Source organism: Paramacrobiotus metropolitanus, unplaced genomic scaffold, assembly GCF_019649055.1.
Source record: "Paramacrobiotus metropolitanus isolate TYO unplaced genomic scaffold, Prichtersi_v1.0 Parri_scaffold0000040, whole genome shotgun sequence".
Classification (NCBI taxonomy): Eukaryota; Metazoa; Tardigrada; class Eutardigrada; order Parachela; family Macrobiotidae; genus Paramacrobiotus; species Paramacrobiotus metropolitanus.
Genome location: NW_026570260.1, coordinates 379,509 through 397,182, shown reverse-complemented (window position 1 = coordinate 397,182; position 17,674 = coordinate 379,509). Strand labels below are relative to the sequence as shown.

Below are 17,674 nucleotides of genomic sequence, written 5' to 3'. Positions count from 1 at the left end.
TTTGTTTGCTCAACGTGCACCGACAAACTGATCGCTCGTACATACAGTACTGAGTACTCGTACTGACGTTGCCTGTTTGCTCAACGGCCCGCAGCGTGTGACGAGCCCTGAAAATGAGTAATCGCTGTCGTCAAAATGATCCTAATAATTTTCATCGCGCTGCGCTTCAAAAAAAGAATAAAACCTTCCGGAAAGGTTTTTCTTAGTTATTTGCAAAGTTTGGTTCCATTTACAGTTAGGCATATTAATATTGTATACGGTATAATTGTAGTATTACCGTAAACTGTAGAGGCAATCTGCATTAATATTATAAGATCGACTTCCGGTTGTCTTTTTTATTACCACTAATTTAATCCTTTGGATGGAGTCGCAAAAAGCCAAAGAAGCTGAAGCATCCGCCAGCGGGGCGGGTGGTCTAACCTACGTGGACTTCGTCCCAAAATGTCTGCGTCCCGATTCCCTGTTGCACTGGCCGGAATTCGAGCCCTTCTCTACGCTGATCGGTCCAGCCAACGCCTACCTGCGCGAACACCCCCACCTGACGATCAGCGGCTGTGAGACCATCCATCTGCAGGTGGAAAAGGATCACATCCGCAATCCCGACCAAAGCGAGTTTGACCTGTTCGGCGAGACCGCCAAGCCTTTCGTCAAGGCGCTGCGCATCTGGCTACAACCTCGCGACAAGAACGAATCCCATGAGGTGCGATGATAATGCCTGCGTATATTCAACCATCAAGATATAGTCATGTAACACTCATTGCACTTTAAATAATAATTAAGATTTAATTTTTTTATTTGTTTTACTGAAGTCTTTTTTCAATACATTACTCCAAAGATCACCATTTTGTTTACTTAACAAAATCACTTCCTTTTACCTATTTTGCTTCATTTCCTTCAGATTTAATACTCGTACAGATTATGAGGTCTTTAACCGGCATTAGTTTTTAAATGTGTAAATTAGTAATGTAAAATGCAAAATTTTTGCAAAATCTTAGGCACAACAGATCGGTTACGTCAGCTTCATTCCCAGCGTATTGCCGAACGTTAGTCAGACACTGGCCGACCTGACCAAGCAAGCCAACGACTGGCTGCACGCCAATCCCCTCCCGGGGCGCATCCTCAGTGTGGAGACACTGCTGATCCGCGGCGTTCACGGAGAAATCAACCCCGACGCCAGCGCTTGGAAGCAGAAGACGTCGCTGGCCGCCCTCACCAAACAGACCTTCATCCAGTCCTTCCGTATTTTCTATCACACAACGCCTCATCCCGCCCACGAAGACATTGGCTTCGTGGACTTTCTTCCGCGTATGGTGGAGTCCGGCGGGATGTTCAGCTTCCCCCGCGGGGAGCAGTTCACTGACGTGCTGCGGGCCCTCAACCAGTGGGTGACCTCGGTGCCCGGGAACGTCCGCTTGCTGAACATCCAGACCCTGCTGACGCGCGCCACCCGCCATGGGGACCCGCTAAACATATACACGGCCTGCTACACCGACGCGGAATTCCACGAGTTCCATTGGCGCTTCTTGCGGTTAGCCTTCGCCGCTCCGCGCCTGGAGCCCTCGGCACCGCCGGTCTACGCCCTGCCGACCATCTGTAGCCGGCTCTTCGTGGCCGGCTTGACTCGCGATCCCAAATGGTATCGCCGGGCTGAACTGGAGCGGCTGAGTGTGGTCAGGGAACGGCTGGACAGGTGGGTGCGGGGCAGCGGCTGCCGTGTGTTATTCGTGGAGACGGTGACCTACAAGACCTTCACGGGCAACGAGAGGGCGGCCGGCTTCGATTCGATGCACACGTGGAACGAGTACCACTACGATTCGTCTAGTAAGAGCCACCGGCCGCAAGTGGAGCAGTACGTCGTCGGCTTCCGGGTGTACTTCCAGGGTGAAGTCAGAGAAGTCACGGGAACGACGCCCGCCCGCAGCCTGGATGACTACCGACTGGAGAATCAGGATAAATGCGTAATATCCTGAATTCTTCGCTGATTGTGACCTATCGTCTGTTTTGATTTAACTCGGAGTCTTACTCCTGGAATTAAGTTATAGTACTACAGGAATGACTCACTCGGATTGAGTTTTATGAATATTTTCCGGTATCGGCCCTTTCTTTTTCTAAAGTTTACGATCCTAATGTTAAGAAACAGATTTTTGGAACTATGTGAAATGTTTGTAAAACATGTACTGTACAGCAATAAATTAATTCCGCAAGAAAAACAAATATCCTAGGCTACCGGAAGCGCGGACACGATGGGACGATTTTGAGCAGTTAGACTGGATCGATTGTGCATTTCTCGCCCTTGTTTAGTTGACAATGTGACACACGTCAACATGTACTCGTATGACGGCAACAACAACGCTCGCTGGTCGGTTTTTCAGATTGCAAGATCGCTTGGCCCCGCATTTTGTTTCTGGCAAGAAGAACGACAGAACAAGGTTTAACTGCCTGCATAATTCGAGTACTTACTGGCCAGTGCTTAAGATTAAGTAGGTAAATTCAATTAATCGTAAGTATGCTGAAATTGCGCACGTCCCTTCAGTACCGCTAAAGTACTGAATTTTTCTGGGTTGCTGGTCTTTACATACGCAAGAAGCTGTGGTTTACAGACTAATTTCAGCGATAGTTAGTTCTCGATCTTTGCCTGGATAAACACCGCTTATTTGCCGCCGGTATTTTTAGCATTTTCGAAACATATTTTAATCAGCGCCGCATGCAACGTTTAGTAAATTGTAATTACAGTGACTGTATAAAATTAATATTTTATTTCCTTTCATTCTTCATGAACCTCAAGGATCAACCAGTAGGATATAGCGTAATACGCCAAAAACTATTTATAAAGATGCTTAAAACTACTTTTTTCACGGATAACATTCATGCATGATCAGATGTCATAATCTCGCTTACAATAACTGTAGGAGATGGTGTTTAAGTTTTAACCAACATTCTGAGAACAATAATTAACTATGCGTCAGTGTAAAGCAAATATCCACGACAGCCGGACCTTTGACACAGTTAGACGGCGTCCGTTGGGCATTTTTCTCCTTTCTTCAGCACACAACATCTTTCAATGAAGCCAATATCCGACTTGGGTCTGCCCGGCGCATCACAGGACTTGGTGCCGCATTTTGTTTCTGACAAGAAGAACAACAGATAAAGGTCAACCACATGCACGTGTTACTGCTGGACTTGCGTCGTGGACACTCCTTCGCAAATCATTTATTTCATTTGCAAAAAGCAAAATAAAAACAAAAAGAAGCTTTAGTCCTATCTATTTTATAATAAACGTTATTGCAAGAGGCATATGTATTTCGTAAAATTGCATCGCGGTTGCAACGACGTGCGGGCGTTGTCGTACCTGATTTGGTGCACTCAGTCTTGTCGGGGACTCCGTTCTTGAAGTAAGGCCGGCATTTCGTGCGCCGACACGAGGCATCCACGGACGCCAAGTACAGCAGACTCAGCAGAACGGCCAGCATGACGATGTGCAGCTTCATGGTTGATGGCTAGCAATGGTTTCTGGTCCAATAAAACAACTAACAGCACTCACACCAGCAAACACTTATTGGCAAAATTAGAGAAGTCCACTGTTACGATATTCGAACGACTGAATTTCGTTCGTGCGTCTTTATATACCTACTTAAAGTAGGTATATGCAAAGAATAATACGTGTTCTTAGTTCAGACCCAATTCCGTTATGGCTATTACTGTATTCCTTGCCCGGAGGGCTGGAGAGTACCGCTTTGTTGGACGTCAGTATTTTCTGTATGCATTATACTGTATTTGGCCAATTCCGCATGCAACAGTATTTTCCTTTCATTCTTTTTAAAATCGTTTACGCATACAACAGGGGAGTCGCACACCAACCAGCCGGATACACTACAACATGACAAAAACTATTCTATGCAGTTGCTTAATTTAAACAGTAGCAGGGACAACTCGGCCCACCATTGTTACTAATTTTATTGTTCAGAATCCGGGATGGTCAAACCTTTTGTCATTATAACCCAGACACTGCTGCAATACTAATTATACGAATTTTTTACCTTTTTTACGTGAGTATTTTGCATTAGACAGTATCCTACAAGTGCATCAAGTAGTAAAACATCGAGCCGCTGTCTAATAATATTAGGAAGTATCTCAGCGGCTCGATATTTTACGAGTATTACTTGCTTTAAGTTGCTTCTGACTATTTACGTTTTATTAATGTAAAACGGAAATTGCTACCCGGGTAGAAGCTAATTCCAGTCGTTTCCAATCATTCAAGCAGCCGCGGCACAGTACTTAAATACGAAAAAAACTACTCGCTTAAACTTACTTAAGAGCTGGCAAACGTAAACACTTTATTAAGTTGGCTTAAAAGAAAAGCGGAAGAACGAGTTTTCCTGTGTGTACGATCCCGAATCTTCAAGCCGAGAACCCACACAAGTTTTAAGTTCAGTAAATTGTGGCCTAAAAGAGGGGTTTCGGAGTTTTATTATTTTATATAATGGATAAAAAGAGAAAGTATTGATGAAATATCATTGTAGACTATGAACACAATCTCTTGCAGCAATCAAATACTGCCGCGCTTGCATTTGACATATTTTGGTAAAGCAAAGCAAAAGATGTTAGTTAACCGGCATTTTGCTGAAAAACACATTTACGAGTTTGTTAAGTTTAGCAGTTTTAGTTTTTAGTGAACTATCTGTACAGTTGCATGCTATTTACTTAATTATTAATTACCAATGGTAAAATTTTGCTGAATTTTGCGAATTTGCCCAAATGATCATTTTTGCGTCATTATGAATTAAAACGTGTTATGAAATTTTCTGCAGATCTCTTTTGTTGCTTTTTGTTGCTGTTTTTCACAAATCCCGCTATTATGAGAATTGCTTTCAACTTAAAATGAATAGAATTATAGCGCAAATCTCTTATACCGGTACGGAATCATTTCCGTCATCGGGAACCGTCGTCAGTAATCTGCCAATGAATGCCTCCGAACGTGTTCACTGAAACAGTAACCAGCTAAATGGTCAGAAAATTTTGGTCTTTGCACATTTTTTTGTCACATTTTTTTTAATCAGCAAGAAATGTCCAAATGCGGAGGAAAAGTATAACGCTCCTTCTCAAGTGGTAGTTTATAAAAGCAGTTTTGATTTCTTATGTAGCAACTGTACCGCAGTTAATGTTAGATCTAGAGTAGTTAGAGTTTGGTTTTTTGTGAACAGTTAACACAAAGTCTATGCAAACGCTGCGGGGTTATTTAGATGGACTAATTACCGATAACGTGCACAATTATACAAGCGGTGTCATGTGTGGACAGTGGAAGTATGCAGATTGCAGAGATGCGGTACTGGGGTCATCAGCTACCGTCTGTGTACCTGTCTGTACATGGCTCGAAAGCAAAACCCGCGATAGCAAAAACGCTGATAACTCATAATATGGATAAGATTACGTCTGCAACTAGCACGAAACATATCATACATTTTGGCCGATTATATTATGAGATCAAATGCAATGAATTAATACAGATGGAATTGTATACCACAACAAATAGGAGCTGGCTTCCGGGAATGCGCGCAGCGTGTGAGAGTTGACAGCCATTTAACATTAAAACAATGCCCTATACACCAGTGACCTTTGACTTGGTTTTGTTACGCAGCATATACACTTGCAGCGATAGCGTGCAGCTGCATGCGCATGCATATGCATGCATGGAGCCTGGCCCGGCCTAGTGTCGTCTACAACAAGCAGTCAGAAATTCCTGCAGGTGCTGAGTTCCCGTCAACACAATGAAGATGCGATGTGTATCATTAATCCTGTTGTTACCGTTATTCAGTGTAGTGGCAACGGAAACGAGGAACAGCGACCGCAATGGGTTTGCCGGGTAGGTAGACGCATCAACAACAGAACGTTCTACCATGCTAAAGAGCAGAATATATTTTCTGCTATAGTCCATATAATTATATCGTAGTACGACCATTACTTACTTATATAAATATGTGGCAGGTATAAAGTGTATGCAGTGCGAGCCATCTCCAAAGTGCATAATGATATCCTGACGCTGCTCTACAACACCTACCTGGACAGCGAAGAGGTAAGCGAACACATCGACGCTGCAGTCCCTAACAGTTACGGAAGGGATTGTAGCGTATTAAAGATGCCGGAGCCATGACGGTTATCTGCACATTCAGGTTCAGTTCTGGGGAGAACCCGGCGAAGAAGGTTTCTGGCTACGCAGTGCTCCGTTGCTTTTGATGGTATCGCCCGCTCAAGATCAGCATATTCGCAATCTCTTTACAAACGCGGAAATACCCTTTGAAGTGACCATTCAGGATGTGGCAGAGTATGTGCATTTACTGCTATAGTGAGTTATTTAAGATATATGAAGCAACCGGAAGTTGTTCAAAATAAAATATATATAGAGCCATGCGGATGGAGCTGCCGGTGCTGGCGGAGTCAGTCAGCCGGGATGACAGTTTCAAGCAGACATCCATGACCTGGACAGCTTATCATCCCTATGCTACGGTGAGACGCCAGCACTGTCGTTGCCGATGGTAAAAAAGGTTTAACGGGTGAAGCGTGGCATTATAGATCGAGCGATTCGCGCAGGAAATTGCCCGTCTTTATCCCAACTTTGCCCAGATTTCCACCATCGGCCGCAGCTATGAGGGCCGCACCATGTATCTTCTGAAGGTGGGGAAGCCGCGCGCCGACGGCAAAGTGAAGCCGGTCATCTGGATCGACTCCCGTGAGTTTAATATATGTGCCCACGCTAAGGCAGGTGACATTATTCGTACTATTTTTGTCTGTTTTAGAGATCCATGCTCGAGAATGGGTGACTAGCGCCGTGCTGACTTACTTGTACGTTTGATGGGAAAAATTTTACACATGTATCGCACAGTGGTATCCCCCATTGCCGCTCTACTTTAGTGCAGATAGACAGAGTCAAACGAACTCTATCTGTCTGCACTATTTATAGAGCGGCAATGGGTATACTTACGCAGGAAGACCATGATGAAGACATACTGGTGTACATAACGATTGCACAGAATATATGTTATGCAATTTATGCTGTAGAGAAACGACGGGTGCAAAGTCTTAATTATTAATATTATGCAGAAAGTGAAATTTGTGCTTTCATGTATAGCGTGAACTTTCTGGTGAGCGAATACGACACTAACAGTATGGCCCGGCGGATGATGGAAGAGATCGATTGGTACTTCGTGCCGGTAGTCAATCCCGATGGATTCGACTTCACTCACACGAGCGCTAACGTAATTAACTGTTCCCACACGGATGCTTTTGATTCCGGATCCTTAACGAAGTTAAACTGCACTGATTATTATCTCTCATTTAGAACCGGATGTGGAGGCGAACGCGCCGCGTAAATCCCTTCAGCCAATGTCTGGGCGCTGACCCCAACCGCAACATGGACCAGTACTGGATGGGTCCGTCTTTTAGTTTTCAGTTTGGGTTAACAGTTCCGTGGTCGGACCAGTGTGGGTCAATTTATTAATTTGCAGTTGCGGGAGCGACGCAGAATCCCTGTCAGGATACGTATGCCGGTGCTTTCCCGTATTCGGAAGTGGAAAACCTGCACGTCACTGAGGCAATACTAGAGCACCGCCAAAAGGTCAAAGCCTTCATTGGCGTCCACTCCTTCTCCCAGGTGTGGCTAGTGCCATGGGGCCACAATAACAGCTATCCAAAGGACATTGCCGACATGGTCAGTGCATTAAGTGGCGCTTTCTTACTCGATTTAAAAAACATTTAAACAATTCGTGTTGCACTTGCAGCGCCGCATGGGCGAACAAGCTATTGCCAGCCTAAAGAAGCGCTACAACACGCAGTACACTTTTGGAAATCCCCAGGCCACCCTCGGCTCACCGGGCGCCGGCGGTACCATGGATTGGACATACGCCAAGGCCGGTATCAAGTACTCGCAGAGTCTGGAGCTGCGCGATAAAGGCCAGTTCGGCTTCATTCTTCCCGCCAACCAGATCATTCCCACTGCACTAGAGACCATCGACTCCATTAACGAGGTGGCTAAGATCGTCTACGACGAATATCCACCCACTACAGCCACCAGTTGACCTATGTCATCTTATGTTTGTGTTTACAACGGGAGATCTACATAAAGATTTATATAAACTGCGTTGCGCTTTTATGAACATTTATATAAAAACACACTTATACGGACATCAACAATAAAATCAGTTCACGAGCGTAACGACCAGAAGTGCGGTTTCGAAGCTGGCGGCGTCGTGGTCGGCCCCGACTCGCTCGGTTTGGACGGCATCAACTGTGCGCTGCCGGTGATAGGTATTTGTTGTTCCACGTGCGCTTCCGCTTCCGGCAGCTGAATGGTCGGCATGAGTTGGTGGCGCCGCAGCGGCATGGCGCCGTAGTACTGTACCAGGTTGCGCTCGTGTGTGCTGGGCTGGCGGACGCGGTGCAATCGCTCCGAGGTATCGTTGGCTGCGCTGGCCAACAGGAAAAAGCTGTTGGTCATAAACAGCGGCAGCCCGAAAAACGGCAGCTTCATCGTCTCCAGGATATGATTCAGGAAGCCCGATATGCACGTCGACAAGGCCGCTACATACACAAAATACAGATATACTCGTACATACAGAATTACATAATTATATATGTAGCATATGTTATGTACAGCGGCACGAATAGGTTTTCAGCATTGTAATCGATCGGTTTAAAGTTACTGATATTAGCATTGCCGGAGTAAACTTGTTGCAGGGTGTTATACAACTCAATGTAAATGTACGTATACAAGTTGTATTTCGACTGTTGAGTTTGAACGAAAGAAAACCGAATACCAACCTCCCAGGAGAGCGACCACAAACGAATAGCCATTGAGTACATAGAAGAAACCACCGAGCGACATGCCCACTAGCAACGCATTGAGACTGTATTCGCCGCTGAAGAGGGGATCGTGCGCCACGCCCAGTACCATGGCCACGCCCGCTCCCACTGCGGCGCCCACGAACGCCATCAGGCAGAGGAGCGGGGAGGCTACAAGCAAGGCCGCCCAGCACAGAATAACCGGTGCCCGGTCGTCGCAGAAGTATACTTTGCCCAGGGCGTGGAAGATCCCATGGAAAGCCTGATTAGAAGCATTAGTCAGCTCAGCTGTAAAAATATGCCAAATAGCAAGGGCGCAGATGTCTACCGTTTGCGGAGAGTGGTCGAAGATGGATTGCACAGCGATAGTAACGGTGCGGGCGGTCACCGGAATCGGGAGAGTGTTGTTGAAATCTTCCAGTGGTGATTCCAGTCGCTGTGTAGAAATTCCGGTGCCGGCAAAGTAGGCGAAAGGCATCGCCAGCTGGCTGCCCAGATGGATGAGCGCCAGCACCGAAAAGGGCAGGTTCATAGTGTGGATGTGGAAAACGTGGCAAATGGCATCCAGCGCCACCTTCAGGAAACCGCTCAGACAGCCATAGAAGGCCACCGGAAAAATGAACCAGAAAGCCTTGGTTTCCCGCTGCGCGGATGTGGAGCCCACAAACATTCCCACCAAGAAGCCGTTAAAGTAGGCCACGCCGTTGTGCAGGCGGGTGCGACCCACGTTCAGGCAGTAGGTGGTGACGGCGGCACACAGGAGCCCCAGGATGCCGAACAAGAGGATGTAGATGTTCTGCACACCAACGGCAACCACGAAGAGAATGCCGCTCCAGGGATTGTTCACGAACGCCGGTGGTCCGAAACCCCGCATCACATCAATTAGCCACACCAGGTACCATATGGGAACGCATAGGATCATCCGACGGTGCTTGGCGTCCAGACTGCGCTGCTGAGAGACGTACCTAAAAAGTTATCATTGCTAAGCTGCCTACGGGAGAACAACAGACCCGCCTCCAAGGGTACGTACATACTTTGTTAAGGCGGCGCAATCCCCCATGACGTACTGCCACCACCAGTGATCCAAAACGGACGTCCCGTCCTCTTGCACCCGGAACAGCCAGCGCACGAAGGCGCCCGGGGGATCATCAAGACTTGGAGCGGCGCTAGGGGTGTCCGGGAGGTCAGCCTCGGCCATGTCCGCCGGAGCATTGAAAGAGAGACTACGTGGACCAGCAGAGGAAAGGGAGCCGGCCTCCTGAATGGAATAGCTGCGGAGATCGGCCGGACTGATGGCCAGGTAATAGGAAGGGGCGTGTGAGCGGGAGGCGGCGCTGGGGCTCAGTTTCGGGGTCTCCACGCCAGACATGGTGTAGGCTGGGGTTTTTGGAAGAGGTTCCTAAATGAAAGTGCTCCTAACTTGCTGATACTCTGCGTCTTTCTGGAATCGTTCTGGATTCAGTAATGGACCCATTTCATGACCTTTTGCGCTCAGACATACTGAATCGTGGTCGCTGCCTAAGCAGCGCTAGCAACGTTTTCACAATTTCATTTAGAAGTCTGAGTCTGACATCCGATTTTTTCAGAACTCAAGGTTCGGCAGTCCAGTACCGTGTATGTAATTGCTGAAACAAGCAAATTGGGGTTGCAATTGAGGAGGCGTTTTGACGACATTGCTAAACCATTGGGAAACGATGGCGACAGTTATTAGTAGTAAGTTTTTAAAAGTCTAAAAGACAAGCAAAATTTTGTTTAGGTAAAGAACCACAAAACCCGTTTGAAAATTCGAAGTACATACCGTAGAATATGAGTACTACGAGCACCAGAATGCTGTGACCGAGATCTTGTTACGTGGGCTAACTTGGAGCTTCCGGTAGAATTACTTAGCATGACCAATACGTTCGGTGTATACAGCCATGATTTGACGACAACCATGATCGAAAGCGCTTGTTATTACGTACCGACAAAATTTAATGATAAATTAATAATAATAAAAAAATTTTAATTTAATAATAATATTTAATTTAATAAAATATAGATATTATGTACATTTATACAGTACATACTCAACCGTCCATGTACCAGGCCTAGGTAGAAACAGACTGTGTAGTGTGTGCAATACGCAGCACCGTATAGACAGGCCGTAACCTGAAAGACAAAGTACATCTCCTTACGGGGCGATCGGAGTCTTGGAGAGGATTGTCGAGCCGAGTGCGGCTGCTGGCTTAACCTGTTGCCCGGCAACAGCGAGATGTTGGCAAACTACTCGTGTATTCTCATCATGCACTGCCAGCTCTGGTGCCACACGTGCATACACTGACCGCCTGACCGGTACGAAAGTTTGACCTTTTTTCTAAATCTTAGATTTTCTTGGCTTCCACAAATGGCCTGCATCATATTCATAGCTCGCGGATTTGACGCACAATGGTCATCCACTCATTATGATTAGGTGTCGATCACGGGATCGTGTTGCCGGTATCCTCCCTCGAGCCATGTTCTTGTGCATGGTACATGCTGGCCGGATATTGCATTTGTTCACGTACTGTATAGGATAAATTCACGTGCTTGATATATCATATTCCATATTCCGGCCCCTAACGGGCGGATTGTGTTCAAAATCTGGTATTTTAGCTTACGTGCGCATTATGTCACACCGTAATACATACATATATGGGACGTCGGAGCTGTTGTTAATATCAATGGTCCAGCATTTCGTCGTCACTTGTACATCTGTATGTATCCACGATCCAGTAGATGATGGATGCACTTGTTATAATTTTCAGCAAATTTTTCCGCTGCGCCACATTCATGCTGCCAAACTCACTGCTTAATTACACCCGTCTAAATATATTATATTCTCATTTATTTCCGGCGCTAATGCAGAGTGCTTAATGTTGCACATCTTTGCACCCCATTCGGCACAACTCAACAAGTATGCACTACTGGACAACGCCGGAATGGAGCTGTCAGGACGAGTGTCAAGAGGAACGTGCCGGGTCGTTGACGCCGTGAAGATGACATAACTAATAACCACTACACAACCAGCACAGGAACATCTCGCATTGTATTTGTTTTTTCCCTTGCGGGTTGCGTATGTGTGCGAGTTTTTCAAAACTTAAGCACGTATGTCTATGTATTTTGCAAAAGTTACTACAGAGTGCAGACCTGTTACATTTTGAGCCAGTTACATTTTTTACACTTTTAATTTGTATTTTCAAAACTGCATGACAGCAATCGTACAGCACTGCCGATGCAATATAGCGCTGTACAAAAGATTACTGGTTTGCGTTGAGTTTTTTATGTCCAGTTCTGGGTAACGGGAGCCGGCGGAAACTAGTGAGAAATTACATATAATAATTCCGGACTGGCGCTGGTGCGACAGCCAGCGACAGTGCGGTATAATATTATTGCATAAGAATACGATTGTTGAAAGGGATGTGGGAGCGAATGTCAAGTATAGCTAAGGAGTCGGGCAGCCAATCAACCGGATGCGTATTACACAGCTGAGCGGCGCCCGTCTTCCCTGCGCTCTCCGCCTAACACGCACCCATCGCATATATCCCGGTCCGACTGCGCATTAGCATCTCATCTGCTGCGGAAATCACAGCGCCGGGCTAAGATGCGGAAACGGAGCAGATTGCGGAAGCCAAAGCCATCAGGCAGCGATGCAAGCCAGGCAAAACACGCAAATGGTAGAAGCAACGCTAGCTGCGGCTTAGGATACCATTAACGCCAATCCCCGATTACGGAATGCTTTTTCGCTATAAGGATCAGCTGTACACTGGACCCGCCCCTGTATGCACTGTGCCAATGAGGAAAAGCATCGATGGCATTGACTATTCACTGAAAATGCAGTTGCACTCGCTGACGCTAAATCCCGGCCAATTCACTTGTCACGCCGCAGTACATACAAGCGTTAAGCGGCAAGTGTCTCTTTTTTTGTCGCTGGAGAACAGATGTAAGTTTGTCCAGCTGCCGTCGTTCCTTCCATCGGCGGCGACGTTGGAGTGTGTGGTGAAACATGCGCTGCACGGGATTGTTATGACAACATAATCTGCCGGCTGGCAACACACTGCCGGTTGCGCGATGATTTGACGTTTGAGCATGAACTGCAACGACAGTTGTGTGGATGCGGAAGAATGGGACACCGCCGGCTACTGGTACTTCTTCGACCCTTTCCACCTGGCTTTCACCGGACTACTCATCGTGGCGCTGCAGACGGTGATGTGCCTGGCCGTGGTCGGTTGTCGGCTGCGGCGTTTTAAGGAAGTAGCCGGTGGGATCACCTTCTGCGCGGTCGCCGGCACCACATTCGCTTTCTCTCAGGTAAAACTGTGTTATGCAGTTAAGCAGATATACAAGTATTTTACTATATTAGCACATTTTAGCTTAAATTTGTACCTAAATACTTTGCGTAGGAGTAAGAAATGAAGAAATAATATAATCGTATTGTAAAAAACATCAGCGTATACACATACGTACTCTGAACCAGGTAGTAGTTTTACGTTACACATACCGTATGTACATAAGTGCAATACATAATTATATAAGGTTTTACTTATGGAATTATATAATTATGTGCATCACAAACACAGAACAACGTTATATTTAATTATTATTTATTGAAACTTTTAAAATATTGGTAAGATAAAATAATTACATAAAAAGAGCACAAATTACATAAGTTTCGGTACGGGTAGGAGTAATCCATAGTATTCTATGGTGATTGTTGCGCGCATACTTATATAGTATACCGTACATAAACTTTTCCGGTTGTTTTGTTGCTAATGCGTAGCGTGTAGGAGACGCAATGTCAACAGCGAGACGATTTTTTGGGCATAGATAATCGGTATTGTATGTGGGAGTGAAATCGATCGCTGCTGCTGTATGTAGCGGGAGAAAAATTGAGCCAAGGCGAATGGAGAGCGCCGTGAACATGGCTGCTTTAACCAGCATCTGGAGAAAGCTGCCAGTAATGTCGCTTATCATTTCCGGTACCGGTTCAGGGAGAGTGAGCGGTAATGTACGCTGCAGTGTGGATGAACTGTTTATCATAGCTACTCTAAACAAACGATTTGTGGAGAGCATTACAGAAATAGCTGTGGGTGATGCTGAATAAACACAGGGTACTGCGGCGATAATCAATAAATCCATCCTTCAATAAACAATCCAGTGCGGGAAAATAATTTTACTTGAATTCTAATTTAATTAGATATACCGATTTAATCACGTACGATAATATGTGTCACAATTATTACTTATTACGGGGGATGTGTGAACATAGATGAGACGACGTGTTAATTGCAGCATTATTATCTGCGGCAAATCCTCCTGACGAGCTTCGTCTGTCTGTGGGCCATCCGGCTGGCCGCTTATCTGTGCTACCGGTGAGACGCTGTACTCCAGTGTACTGCAATCAACTGCCACTTTTATTATATCAGCAGTGAAGCGACGGTTAATGATGATTGGGGTAATTGCAGGCAAACGGTGTTGGAAGAAGAGCAGCGTGATATGCTGGTCCAGTTGCAAGCGACGACGGTGATCGGCAAGGAAGACGACCAGCCGCCTTCATTTTCAGCGCAGCGGAAGTGGGCGCGGCTTCTGGTATTCTGGACATTCCAGGCGTTTTGGGCTTTCATCGTTAGCATTCCCTTAGTTTTGGTAAGTTAGCTGCTTAAAACAGAAAGCAAGACGAATCGCATCAGCACCGTGCGACAGCACTGACAGCGCTGAAGTGTTTCTTGCATGTCCGTTGCGTTGTGCGGTCGGTATGACATGAATACTTGTAATGTACACAATACATATACGATATTTCGAAAGAGCGCAGTAAGTAACCTCTGGAACAATTAGCGACGTTGCTCCAATTGGCATCCACTTAGCGCATCCGTTGACTCACCATTAACGCGAATATTCAGTCGGGTCACACCGGTCGCGTTAAATGAGGAATGAGTATCAGCGGCATGTGCTTGGGTACCGCTGCCGGTGCGTGTTGGTGGGCGCTCATCCATATTTAATAAGGCCAATGTGTATTTTATTCCGGGACGTTTGCGTGCAATCACAAAGACCGTTGAGGCTTGCAGTGTGCCAGTGATTTAGTACAACCTGTAAGTGCATATTGCACCGCAGAGCAATTCCCCGGTGATGGATCACCTTCATGTGGCGGGGATGCCGGCGGACCAGCCGCTGTACGTCACCGATCTGGACATTATGGGCATCGTCATGTGGGCGGTCGGCTTCCTCATCGAGTTCTGCGCCGATTGTCAGAAGTTCCGCTTCCGCCGGAAGCCCAGCAACGAGGACAAATTCTGTGATGACGGTATGCGACATTAAAAGTTATGTGTACTGTACATTGTTGCAGTCGCCCACGCCGTGGGAAATGATTGTCTCCTCCGAAAGGTCGACACCCCGAATAACAATCGACATTTACTTTATTACGTTTTGGCCCAGATACGTGCTGAGAATGCACCTAATATGTTGTGCACAAGCAGGTCTGTGGACATGGTCGCGACATCCGAATTACTTCGGGGAGCTGCTACAGTGGTGGGGCATCTTCGTGATGTACAGTCAGCTGATCAGCGAGCGCCGGCGCTGGATGTGGTTGGGCTTGTGCAGTCCGTTGGCCGTCAGCGGTGCCATTCTCTTCCTCAGCGGGATGCCACCGCAGGAGCAGAGCGCCCACCTCCGTTACGGCCAGTAAGCTCAAACGTTTTTAGGCGCATTCCGCTGGCTGCAACCTAATGTTTGTATGTATACCGTTTAGTGATGAAGACTACCAGGACTACAAATACTCGACCAGTCCACTGGTTCCCATGCCGCCCGAGCTGTATGTCAAATTCCCGCGTTTTGTGCAAATGTGCTGCCTGTTTGAACTGCCTCTCTACGACTTCTTGGCCAAAAAGCCCAGTAAGCAGTAAAACATTTGTGCACACCGAGTGTTTTGAATAACACCGCTAAGTGTCGTTGCAGAAACTGATAGCCAGCCGGCCAAACCGGCGCGACGCTTGGAGATGCCCTACTGAAGCCGAAATAACGGACAATCTCCATCAACTCAGAACCCAGTATTATAATACTTCGCAATAAATGGGGAAAACTTTGTATTAATAACCAGCAATGCAATGTATTTTCTGATGGCTGATAAAATCCACTGTGACGCTAATGATAAAAACTATGCAGCGGCAGTCGGGTGTAAATAAACAATGTGGTGAAATTATTGAAAGACAGCAGTTTACATTTCGGTCTTGGGTCGTTTGTCCACCCACTCCTTGATGCCGGGCAGATTATGGACGCGCTCGCCGTGCGCCTTCAACTGCGGGAAGTTGTCTAACACAGTGGGGTAGAACTTCTGGATGGTGAAGAAGAATGACGCGATGCTAAAGTCGGCGAAGCTGGGTCCGGAGGCGGCGAAAAAGTGGCCCTCGCTGTGGCTGGCGGCCAGTTGGCGCTGCAGATTGACCAGGTGCTGCTGCAGATCCTCGGCGAAAAACTTCTCCCGCAGACGCGCCTGCTTCTCCTTGTCTTCCTCGCGCCACCAGATGGCCATTGCGGCCTGGATGTCTGAGAGAAGAAATCGCATTACGGAGTGCGCTCGCACCAATAACTTACGAGGAATTCTGTACCTTTCTGGTAGTCGATGATAGCATCCACCTGGGCCTGCTCGAACTCATCCTTCCCGGCGAGACCGTACCGCTTGGCCAGCAGACGAGCAAACGCTATGCAATAACAACAATCACGCCACTCGGCAAAATGCTCGAAAATCAAGTCAACACAGTTTGATAAACTTTGATGCGATCAGGTCAACACTACGGTCTATTTGCAATTGAATTTACCAACGTATGCCACTGCCCAGTAAATTACAGGAAAAAGAGTTTCCAGTTTTTTCAATAATTACCAAAAGCACCAAATGGTGTAAATTAAATTAAATTATACTGCAGCGTTGTGTCTTGGCGCCCGTTGGCGGAGACAAGTGTTATTACAGCGGTAAACGATGAGTTTCCAGTCTGTGTTCTTACCGGCACTTTGGCCGAACATCTTGCCGTCGATTTCCAAGAGGGGCAACTGGCCGAAGGGAGTACTGGCTTTCATGGCCGGCCAATCTGCAACATCCCCAAGGCCAAAACTAATATACGATAGCAGCCAAATTGCCGAATAACTTGTAATAGCCTGAGTGGTGTAGGTGCGCCAAACATGTCAGTAAGCAAAAAATCACCAACTTCATAAATGCAGTTTTGCATCTACCGGTATACGGACATAAATTCACAATTTGTAAAGCAAACCGAAGTGGTCACGGAGAACAGCCATAAATTAATGCCGAGTAAAATAGGTTAAACTAAAGCTTGTGTTCTTGTTTTAATTAATAATGTTTTTGCTGTCATAATCAATTTTGTGAAAACAGCAAAACGTTTGGCCCAAATACATGTTAAACAAGGTTAAATCATTTGTACCTTCTCTGGCAATCCGGACATCTTCGAAAGGGACGCCGGCGTAGGCGAAAATGAAACGGGTCGTCTCCGCCACACCGCGGGCATCGAAGTACGTCAGCTTGTACTGGGAATGCGACATTCTCCTTTCTGGGTGCAGAAACAATCGACCGAGACACGATCGCCAGGGAAATTCGAAGAGTTTAACTGAATTCAGTAACTGAAGCGCTGGTTAACAAGCCGCTGCCACCGACATGCACATGGAGCGTAAACCAAGAAAACCAGCCAGCCAATCCTACGAAGTCCACAAATCATATCCAGACAACCGCCGTTATTACTGCAAGATAAGCGCTATTGTTTCGCGTTTAATTAAGTACGCCTGATGCGCTGATTGCGTACTAGTTTGCCCGAATTTGTTTCCGGGT

General features: G+C 46.5%; 5 protein-coding genes across 6 annotated transcripts; 3 read left to right on the top strand and 2 right to left on the bottom strand.

The window, feature by feature from the left end:
- The first annotated feature begins 75 nt into the window (after positions 1 to 75).
- LOC129590388 (uncharacterized) lies at positions 76 to 2,219 on the top strand. Its single transcript, XM_055485588.1, has 2 exons — positions 76 to 700; positions 996 to 2,219. Exons 1-2 carry the CDS (start codon positions 362 to 364, stop codon positions 1,968 to 1,970), a joined length of 1,314 nt encoding a protein of 437 aa, XP_055341563.1. The 5' UTR covers positions 76 to 361; the 3' UTR covers positions 1,971 to 2,219.
- A 3,342-nt stretch (positions 2,220 to 5,561) lies between these two features.
- Positions 5,562 to 8,127, top strand: LOC129590373 (carboxypeptidase B-like). The gene is made up of 10 exons (XM_055485573.1): positions 5,562 to 5,860; positions 5,983 to 6,070; positions 6,168 to 6,319; positions 6,399 to 6,501; positions 6,568 to 6,724; positions 6,792 to 6,837; positions 7,124 to 7,250; positions 7,334 to 7,424; positions 7,500 to 7,702; positions 7,773 to 8,127. Exons 1-10 carry the CDS (start codon positions 5,766 to 5,768, stop codon positions 8,067 to 8,069), a joined length of 1,359 nt encoding a protein of 452 aa, XP_055341548.1. The 5' UTR covers positions 5,562 to 5,765; the 3' UTR covers positions 8,070 to 8,127.
- On the bottom strand, positions 8,092 to 10,827 carry LOC129590372 (urea transporter 2-like). Of its 2 annotated transcripts, XM_055485572.1 has the most exons (5): positions 10,631 to 10,827; positions 9,867 to 10,457; positions 9,161 to 9,797; positions 8,812 to 9,094; positions 8,092 to 8,571 (listed from the first exon to the last, which is right to left on the bottom strand). In XM_055485572.1, the coding sequence occupies exons 2-5, from the start codon at positions 10,199 to 10,201 to the stop codon at positions 8,195 to 8,197; spliced, it is 1,632 nt and encodes a 543-aa protein (XP_055341547.1). In that variant the 5' UTR covers positions 10,202 to 10,457; positions 10,631 to 10,827; the 3' UTR covers positions 8,092 to 8,194. The 2 variants fall into 2 exon arrangements, with proteins under 2 accessions (XP_055341547.1, XP_055341546.1); XM_055485571.1 differs by having other exon boundaries at positions 9,867 to 10,827.
- A 317-nt stretch (positions 10,828 to 11,144) lies between these two features.
- Positions 11,145 to 16,538, top strand: LOC129590476 (uncharacterized). Its single transcript, XM_055485730.1, has 7 exons — positions 11,145 to 13,158; positions 14,140 to 14,219; positions 14,313 to 14,493; positions 14,959 to 15,148; positions 15,321 to 15,525; positions 15,593 to 15,735; positions 15,799 to 16,538. Exons 1-7 carry the CDS (start codon positions 12,937 to 12,939, stop codon positions 15,849 to 15,851), a joined length of 1,074 nt encoding a protein of 357 aa, XP_055341705.1. The 5' UTR covers positions 11,145 to 12,936; the 3' UTR covers positions 15,852 to 16,538.
- Positions 15,881 to 17,611, bottom strand: LOC129590477 (glutathione S-transferase 1-like). The gene is made up of 4 exons (XM_055485731.1): positions 17,274 to 17,611; positions 16,842 to 16,925; positions 16,449 to 16,541; positions 15,881 to 16,386 (listed from the first exon to the last, which is right to left on the bottom strand). The coding sequence occupies exons 1-4, from the start codon at positions 17,389 to 17,391 to the stop codon at positions 16,058 to 16,060; spliced, it is 624 nt and encodes a 207-aa protein (XP_055341706.1). The 5' UTR covers positions 17,392 to 17,611; the 3' UTR covers positions 15,881 to 16,057.
- Between the last annotated feature and the right edge of the window lie 63 nt (positions 17,612 to 17,674).